The sequence below is a fragment of the Phragmites australis genome, chromosome 6, assembly GCF_958298935.1.
Source record: "Phragmites australis chromosome 6, lpPhrAust1.1, whole genome shotgun sequence".
NCBI classification, from domain to species: domain Eukaryota; kingdom Viridiplantae; phylum Streptophyta; class Magnoliopsida; order Poales; family Poaceae; genus Phragmites; species Phragmites australis.
In genome coordinates, this window is record NC_084926.1 from 9,184,821 (window position 1) to 9,194,454 (window position 9,634).

The 9,634-nt window shown below is 42.3% G+C and overlaps 1 protein-coding gene across 1 annotated transcript; it reads right to left on the minus strand.

Annotated features, from left to right (window-relative positions):
• Positions 1-1,474: 1,474 nt before the first annotated feature.
• LOC133921551 (lysophospholipid acyltransferase 1-like) lies at positions 1,475-8,788 on the minus strand. The gene is made up of 8 exons (XM_062366474.1): positions 8,371-8,788; positions 4,853-4,908; positions 4,069-4,289; positions 3,597-3,993; positions 2,929-3,014; positions 2,530-2,593; positions 2,300-2,412; positions 1,475-1,830 (listed from the first exon to the last, which is right to left on the minus strand). The coding sequence occupies exons 1-8, from the start codon at positions 8,670-8,672 to the stop codon at positions 1,690-1,692; spliced, it is 1,380 nt and encodes a 459-aa protein (XP_062222458.1). The 5' UTR covers positions 8,673-8,788; the 3' UTR covers positions 1,475-1,689.
• Between the last annotated feature and the right edge of the window lie 846 nt (positions 8,789-9,634).

A 9,634-nucleotide genomic window follows, 5' to 3' on the forward strand; every position in this document is an offset into this window, starting at 1 on the left:
AGTTGCCTTTCGCGACGCACCTCATGCAGCGCTTAGTGATGGCTAATAAGGCTAGCTGGCCCCTTGAGCAAATAGCAGAGGCCCCCTGCAAAAGCACTCGCTCGCCTAGTGGCCGTTTGTGTCAAAAAGATCATGCGTTGAGAGTTGTCTCGTCAGCCATCCATGCATGCTGATGCTGGCGCGTTTATAAAACTGTGCTCTGCGCTTACCAGTAATAGTGAGTAATTATGTATGCTCCGGAGCGGAGGCGGTCTGCAGGGTCCCCGGCCGGCAAGGCTGCCTGCTGCTACGTGTCGCGTCCAGGGCATGGGCGCGCGAACGCCGAGCGGCCCCGCTTGCGTGTGGCCGTCGTGCTCTGGTCGCTGGTACGCCCACCTCCTATGCTGCGGCCGGGTCACCGGGTGGAAGACCGCGAGCACCGGCGCGTGTGAGGCACGGAGCGCGAGACGGACGATGGTGCTAGGCTGCTAGTTGCGTCGCAATCAGAGACCAACGAAAACATCGGTCTTCGAAAACATCGGTCTTCTTTTTGAAGCTCAGCTGTGGTTGCAAACTTTGATTGAAATCATGGGCGTGAGTGCAGCCTGATCGAAACAGTGGAGAGGAAAAGTGGACTGGGTTTCACTTTCACGTCAAGAGGAGTTAACCAGCCTTGGAAATTGCAATCTCAACCTGATCGTGTCGGAGACGCCGTCAGCTGTACTGTTGGACCCCGCGCATTCTCTATCCGGAAAGAAAAGACTGACTTGGTACACTGCTCAGCATTTTTGGCGATCTCGAGTCCTAGACGCCGAGGCTCGAGTGGCACCAGAGCTAGCGCATGACGGATAAGTGATTCAGTGGAATCCAGAAGCCAGTCACGGTCATGACCAGATCAACGCCATTGTATTGTAGCATACCGCGTTTTCCTTTTACAAGTCGTTGTGGTGTCCGGTGCGCGCTCTGCAGAGCACCAATAAAGAAGCATTTGCAGCTTACGCAGTCCATGTAGCCCTAGGATTGGCAATGGCCCAGCAATCCAGCATACTAGATGAGTATGACGCGACCAACACCATTGCCACCGCCTCTGCCGCACGTTAGTTTGGACCGGGCCACCCAGGCAGGCGTATACCGCAGCGGCAGCAGAAGCACCATGTATGAGACCGACACGTAAGGCTTGGTTCATTGTCTATGACCTGTTGGTGGCCACGAGTCAACTTCAGCTACCATCGCACCAAAATTGCATTCAAAGTGAGCAGATGCAATGGTGGAGTCAAAACACGGATGCTGGGTTCTAGGAGCTCGGTAACAACTACCACGATGGAATGTGAGGGTGCGAGGACCATGCGTATTCACACTTCCATCAGGCTCCAGGTGGAAAGGTGTCGAGACCTGAAAGACATGGCTTTGAATACAGTCAACTGTCAGGAAAACTGTATCGAGAGGCTTATCAATCCAAAGTCCTTTGGTAATCAGGAAAACTGTAGTCGTTAAATAGAAGAAAAACCCAATGGGTGCGCCACGTTTTAATGATTGGTCAATCACAATGGAGTTCCAAAGAATGAGAGCTGGGGCCACCACATTATCCTCGTGCTAAATTTGATAGTGTTCAAGAAGAGGGCATAAATAAACTGAAAACTAGCTTGTCGTTATCGTCGTCAAAGCTTCTCCGTCGTTCTTCTATGTCATGATCACGTCGGTATATATCCCTCACTCTGCCTTCCGAGTCTTCGGTTTCAGAGGCCTTGCTGGCTTGATGACATAGCCCAGCAGGACACATACAATGGGAACAATCGTGCCAACATAATATACGCTCTGGTAGGATGCCAAGGTTTCCTTGAAGCTCAGTACCTTCAGAAGACAAAGATACACACCATAGTAAGTACCACGCTGTGTTACACAAAAGATAGTGAGAAAGATCATTCTGGAGGGAGTAGGTCCAAAGTTTCTGCAGAAAGACACAAGGAAACTTAACCTACGTGAAAAACAGCATTATTAATATTGTGTTATCATTGTCGTGCATTTCTTAAAATATACTTCTTGCCCACTGAGCTAATAATCATCTCATCATCCAAAGGATATAGTAGTATGACACCAAAGATACTCAGAAAACATTCTGGTTTTGATTCTGGTCGGTTGTTACAATGATGGTAAAATGAAGCCTACAATGTTACTTCAAAAATATATGTCATCGAAGGTAAGGACCAACATGAAGTCAAATTTTTTGCAGGAATCTTTGAGAAATCATTTAGAGAAGCACTAACGTGTTACAATATGATATAAGGAAAAACAGAGCCTGATTCAAAGGATTGAAGCTGACCTGGAAGCCAATGCATGAGTAATTAAGCACCAGAAGAGTATACGCAAAATTTAGCAAAGCCAGGATACTGCAGAGGACTGAATTGCTCGCAGCTTGTTGCCATCTGTATATAACTGTATTGAAAGATAAGTCAAAATCAAATCACAAGTTCAAATAGCATTTTAACAAAATACACCTCAGGAAATGAGCTTAGCAGCAACAAGCCCAACAATAAAGAGATAGAGAGTTACCTCGTGAACCATTTATCATCAATGCTGATTGAACAAAGAATATGATATATCCAGGATACAGTCCCTGTAGAATGAAAAAAATCAGATGAAAGGACAAATCCGTGTGGATAAATTTATGCAGTGACAAAAGCTTGGTGGGGTAAAAATAACATTATTTTTTAATATGTTGAAGTGTCTAACAAGTTCATGATCAACGGGCAAAGGGCAATTTGCAATTTCCACATGCAGCCTCTACTAAGGCACCAGGACAATAGCAGATCTAATTTCCTAAAGTAATATTCTAGCTTCATTAGAAACATTTGGTCCAACTAACATCAGGCTGCTCTACTACATGATAAAATGTACAAGCTACAATCACCATGAACTAAATACATAGGAGAGGGAAGATATATAACTCACATGCCAGATGGCACTAACTGTCTGTGTGCCCAACAACTGAAGGAAACCAGGTTTCTTTCCTTTCTGAATTAGCCTCTCATACACATCTGAAACAGTTGCGGAGCCATACAATACAAGTTAGTCTTATGCAATGAATAATATATACTACTCTGAATGAATGATACTCAGTTCATTATAGAAATATAAGTGCACCGTTTCAACTGTGCCATACACTTAGTGCATACCCACATCTAGAGTGGAACATTATTCCCAAGAAGTCAATATTGAGTTCAACACATACTAATACATGTGAGTGCGTATTTTACATGTACAAATTTTGAAATAGTCTGGCGACCACAGGCTTTTTTTCAGTTACACTGTCAAATCAAATGTCACAAAAAAAAAATCAAAGAAAAAACAACAGCCACAGATGTAGAAGTGTTTATGTGCTCTCCCAAACCAAGTTGCGCAAATCATGGAAGTGGTAAAGACAATAATGGATAGAAGTTGGTTGCAAATTAGACTCTCAATTGCTTTGAAATTATGATTTCTACTCTTTGGGGGAAGCCCTAAAAGCACTTCCATACTGATAGATTAAATTGAGTTAAAAAAAGAGCATTTTATCATCCAACAGAGCAAGTTAACAAGGTTGGTGATGTTAATGAACTTTATCAAGAGACGGAACTTACAGTATCGTAGCCATGTGCTCACTTGAATATTCCACACAAGGGGCAATTGAACTGCACTTCCAGCTAATTCGACACCTAAGACATCAACATTTTTTGCACGATCCCATTTGGCTTTTGGAGGAGAAGAATCCGACCAGCCAGTAAAGCCCAGACCAGATATAATAATTGCAGCTTCTGAAACTGACCATATAAAGTAATATTTCCAACGAGCAGTAAAGCCTGACATGTACTGATAGAAGAGCCGGTGCCAGAAACCCCATTCATAATATAGGGGCTCACTAAACTGTGAGAGTGGAAATTTAGGTGACAGATACAAATATAACCCCATGCATATACCAGCCTGAACTAGAGCACGCAAAGTAGGTAACAATGGTGAAGGAGTTGGGCTAGCCCATATCTGCAGAAGATTAACGAATATCAGGAAAAGGCAAAAGATAGCATAACCCACACAGAGTAGATGAAGGCCACTTACTCCTTTCCTTTCAGTCCATTCAAGATAATCTTTCATCTCATATACCGGTCCAGCAAAGTGGCTGCCACAGCAGAGGCAGTAGCCAAAATATTCAACTAGAGAAGGAAGCTTAGTCAATCGGTACTTTTTCTGAGCATCACGTAGACCTTCTTCCTTCAAGAGGCCATCACTGTAGTTTATTGCGCATGAAATGACTTTCAGTGTTAAAACCATTAAAGCACCTGCATTGCACAGACAAATTGAATTCTGGAAAGACACTATAACAGGGCTTGGTATTTTTCTAACAGAGAGATGTCGCAAACAAAACCTTGTAGATTAAAAAAAAAAAACTCGACCCAAGGGGAGAGACATCCCGAAGGTATTGCATTAATGTCAAGAAAAGGCCCCGAAAGCCAGCTACAACCCGCACACTATCGCTAAGCGACCGCGCCATGACAACGGGGAACACACAATGAGGGGTCTTTTTTTGCGAGAACCAGGGTTTGAGCCCTGGTTGGTAGCCTCACACATGGAGGTCTTACCACCGTGCGATTTGCACGTTCTCAACGTTGTAGATAAAACATAGAAGACAAGTTGATTGACCTAAATGAAGGATCTGTACTTGCCTTCATTCGGTTATGAATTATTCCTTGTCTTTTATAAAAACGAAGGCATTGTTATCACTACATGATGATAACAAAATTCTAATGCAACACTGTCAACTATCAGCAGCACAATAGAAAGAAATGGATAGAAATCCTAAAAAAACCTACTTGTTTGCACATTATATATATATATGACATACCAGTTGCATCAATGCCTCCCTCCTTCCATGCATCTCCGCTCATGTAGTACACATGACTAGTAATAAGAACAAAACAGTAAGAACTTTTGAATATGTTAATTATTATGCAATATAGTCGACACTTTCATGTCAAACATTATCTAAATTCAAATACAGTCCCAGCATAATTATGTCATGGCCAAGCCTTTGTTTAATAAAATATAGGCTTAAAACTAAATGCGCCCGTACAAGAAGCCCCTTCTGAACACAAAACTGGTTATGCTTTCTTACAGCTCCAACCTCAGTAGACCGATTCATCTCGCTTTTCAAAATGTTGCATACAAGGGAACATTTTTTTTAAGGGAGACAGTAACTAACAAAATATGAAAAAAGAGAAGACTAATCAATAATAAATAACTAATTTATACTTCCAATGCAAGTAAACATGTCGAAGCAAGGTTGGACATAAAAATGGATAGATATTCAGACCATACTCTCAAGATACGCAGATAAGTTGGCCTAATTCCTAAGTTGGTGTAAAAGGGGGAAATGATATTTGAGATACTGGCGATTAGCATAAGTTTGTCTATCTAGAAGTTGGACATAGTATTAACAAGCAGGCAAGCAACTTAATTTCATAAGAAAAAATCATGCATCTACATCATTAAGAGTGTGAATAGAGGGTGGGATTACATCCACACAGAAACTAAGCTCAAAAAACAAATGATATGTTGAAAGCTCTAAACTTACACCAACCAATAGAGGATGTTCACCAATCGCACACATTGCTTGTGACACAGGACGCAATGTGCATGTTTCATATTTTCTGTTATCTTGATGAAATAGGGCAGAGGTTGCCAAGGGAAAGAAACAAAAGGTATTCTATGACGTATTTAAGGTCTCAATTTGGATTATAGATAATCACTATATGGTGCCTTGTTTGACACAGGCCATGCCATCAAAATGGAGAGGGGCTATTGATATAGTCCATAACTAGCCTGTTTCAGTAAGGAGTAAAACAGGAATTAAATCGTACTTGGTTAAATAAAGGTTAACGTGGCGACAGAATGCATGAGGACCTGCCATATTATCCCGTCTTTGTTTTTTGGACCGTAGTTGGATGACACGAAACTTATGGCAATAGTAGGCCCATTAATAGGGTAGCATAGTATTCAGCACCACACGGGAAAATAATTGAATTAGAGGAGGCGGCATCAGTTTTAACACCCCCCCCCCCCCCAAAAAAGTATTAGAAGTCCATATTAGATGCAAAGTCCACAATGTTACTTATTATATATGCTTGGCCCATGAAATCTTCAAAACCAAAAACAATGGCTCAAAACTGCCTGGTTTCTCGGGACAGCCAGCCGGCGGTTTTGGTCTGGTTCGTGATCGTAAATCCAGATTCACACTTCTAACTAGAAAATAACCCAAATATCAAATTTATGATCCAAGTTAACAGAAACTATTGGTTAAGCGCAATTTTCATAAAAAACCAAGGACAAGGGAGCGTCTATTGATGACAATGAAATTGGGATTAGCATGTGCCCACGGACTCAAACTTCATTAAATGGTATTCGAACTTTTTCTATTTTTGGGTAGGAACTGTAGTAAAAGTCCCTACAGTATAACTAACGAGTGGGTTTGGATTAACCAAGTTACAGAAAAATATCATTCAATGGATAAAACAACACCAGTATCGATCCTAGGTTGTTGTCTTGAAAAAAAAATCAAAAATCTAGAATTGATTCGTCCAATCCTAATTAATAGGACAGGACAATTTTGGGCGGCTTTGAATTACTCAGGTTATGAATGAATAGTTTGTTACGACGGACCAAAAAACGCCACCCTGTATATTTGGATGGTAATCTCAAAATTGTGACTTACTTCAAACTAAAATATGTAGGATAGGTATATGTTCAAGCCATTCTCTTTTTCCAATGCACCATGCTCCTGCGTTTTTATGTCACCTTGGCCTTTTTGCAATGTTGCATCTTGTTGCGCCTACCATGCACAATCTCATCTCACAACACGAGGTAAAAACAACATCATCTCGCAGTGCCTGTCAAGGTTCCTAGCGTATTCATGATATCCCTAGCTTGAACACCAAGATAGGCACTACAACTGAGAAACATCCAAATAAACAAATTGTGCTTGCATATTGTTGGAGCAGTTTCTTTGGTCATATGTCAAAATAGGAGAATCCTCGGATGATCCAAAATTGTGGTATTACAAATTTGATGTCACGTTAACTCTTTCTTATCTTTCTCTTTGTTTTATCGAAACATAGTGGTATTACAATTTTGGGCGTATTCATCAATTCCTCCTTGCAATGGATCGTAAATAGAATCCCGGTATTACTATTTAGTACCAATCTATTTAGTAGTACCAATAGAAAACCAAACTAGACCTCACACACAGAACAAAACATTGGAGCTGGTGACTAATAAGGGTCGAAGCAATAGTAAAAACCCCAAGCAGTGCAGATGAAAAGGTCCGGCTTTACATCTGTTGTGTGCTTCACACGTTTCACTGAGTAGACGGATGTGGAGGCATAAACACAAACAAATGATGTCTGGGCAGTAATTTACATTAACTGATAGATCAAAGCCATGCAATCCAAAATAAAGAACTAACACAGGATGGTCGTAATTATAAGACTTGCTGCAAGGAAACTGCAGATGAGACCTCAACATAAAATTGTTTGGACAAATTGCTCATGAACTGTTTGGAGTCATATACAGCTTAAATCACACACAGCTGACAAAAAAGCTCAGAGGTCCAATAGAAAAAAGCTGGGTATAAAAATAGCTACAAAATTTTCTGGTAGGACACTAATCTCAACTCAAAAGACCTCGGAGCAGTCACCTTGCTCTTAAAATCCATACACTACCAGCAGGGATGCATAGGGCTCTACACCCCACATTACAGTACTTAGCTTCCATAGTTAAATTTCATATTTGGCTTGTGTCTGAAACAAAACTACAGATGATGAGTTATATCTAGTTAAAACTTGAGACAGGGTATAGATGCTACAAGAAAACAATCGAAAAATGCAATCCATGCAGCAGTTATGAACTTTTATTGTAAGCTACTGCCACATTTTGCAGTTCACTAAACTACAAGAGAATAATGGTCGACCTATTTGTACCTATTCATTGGAAACAATAAGAGATCACCTATTGAAAAGTCTGCAGGCATAGAGGCAAATTGGTGTGGAGTTAATGCAACTATGCAAGGACCCAGTTCTCCTCCTTCACAATCTTACTTCAACTAGGACCACAAGACCCTCAGAAAAAGATGTCAAAATCGTTCAATTAGCTCGAGTAATAGGCATTCCAATGCTCGCGCCACGACACTCATGCCCCGTCCACAATTGCGCTGGTTCTCATCCAAATAAACTAGAGGCGCTTGTAATTTTCCTGCTCGGTTCTACTCAAATTTCAACATACAAGTATGCATTCGCTGCTCCTACTCACCGGAAACTAAGCCCTGATAATTAACCCACTGGAGACAAAGGGTGGGAGGGAGGGTTTCACCATGCGATGAGGAAGCCGAAGGCGCCGAGGAAGGTGATGAGCCCGGCGCGGCGGCGGAAGAGGAGCATGGCGAGGTAGCCGAGCGCCATGGGCACGACGAAGAGGAGGTTGGACGCGGCCCCGAAGCAGACGTAGGAGAGAGCGGCGCCCGTAAAACCCGCGTACAGGTTGCGGCCCGTGGCGCCGGGCACCGCGCGCCACAGGAGGCCCGTCGGGATGGTGGCCACGAAGCAGAGCAGGAAGCGGAGCACGGGCACCGACACGCCGATCGACGCCGCCATCGACTCCATCTCCAGCCCCATCGTCGTCGTCGTCGCCGCCGCCGCCGCCGCCGCCGCGGGGGGAGGCGGCCAGATGCGGGCGATAGAATACGGAGGAGAATGCTCGCGAGCGATTTGTTTGCGTTCGGATGCGAGCTCCGGCTGGCGTGTGTATATGGATGCGGCAGACATGTTGGTAGGGTTGAAAACGGACGGGAACGGTCAGAAAAATCCTCTAACCGTTTTCACTTTCACATTTTATCTCGAAAACGGAATCGAAAACGGGAAAGTCGGAAACAGGTACGAACTCGGAAATGTCGGGATGTCGAAAACGAATTAATCCGAACGGAAACACGTCGGTATCGGTCGGGAACCGATAATTCAAACCGGACATAACCGATCAATTTTCATACACTAGATGTTTGAATACTGTCACACTAGTACACCACATTCAACCGTGTTCGTTCACATAATGACATATGAGTCATAAATAGATAAATTCACATACCGATACAACATAGTCACAATAATAGCCTAATAGGAATATAGGATAGCAAAAGTGCAAAACACATAGGCAAATATTTTTTCACGTAGCCGACAGCCCATCACTCATCAGCATCATTCATCATATCCATCTCTTGATATTTAGATTAATTCAACTGAACTAATTAAAAAGAAAAATCAACACCACCAACGCAAAGAGCAAGGTTTGCAGTCTTGCCGAAGCCAGTAAGCACACTGGATTCATAAGAGTTTCTGCCAATGGGATCATATACAAGTAGGCACAGATATGCTATTAGCATAATAAATAAGATATCCTTTTCTCTTAATAAAAGAAAAGAGGATTGTTAGGCATGTGTGCTTCAGCTTGCAATGCCTGAATCTGAACAACATAGCTGAGTCCTTAAGACCTTAAGTCAGAAAACAATGTGATGATAACACTCCATCTGTTTTAGTACATGTATATTTTCTTGGGGATTATCCTTTTGCAATGCAAGTCTACT

What these genes read in the sequence shown, in the direction of transcription:
- LOC133921551 (XM_062366474.1), bottom strand. Translation starts at nt 8,672, where the DNA reads ATGGGGCTGGAGATGGAGTCGATGGCGGCGTCGATCGGCGTGTCGGTG. An exon ending in TTCGGCTTCCTCATCGCATG is followed by an intron (nt 4,909 to 8,370) that starts GTGAAACCCTCC and finishes TCTTATTACTAG; the next exon opens with TCATGTGTACTACATGAGCG. An exon ending in GAGCACATGGCTACGATACT is followed by an intron (nt 3,015 to 3,596) that starts GTAAGTTCCGTC and finishes CAACTGTTTCAG; the next exon opens with ATGTGTATGAGAGGCTAATT.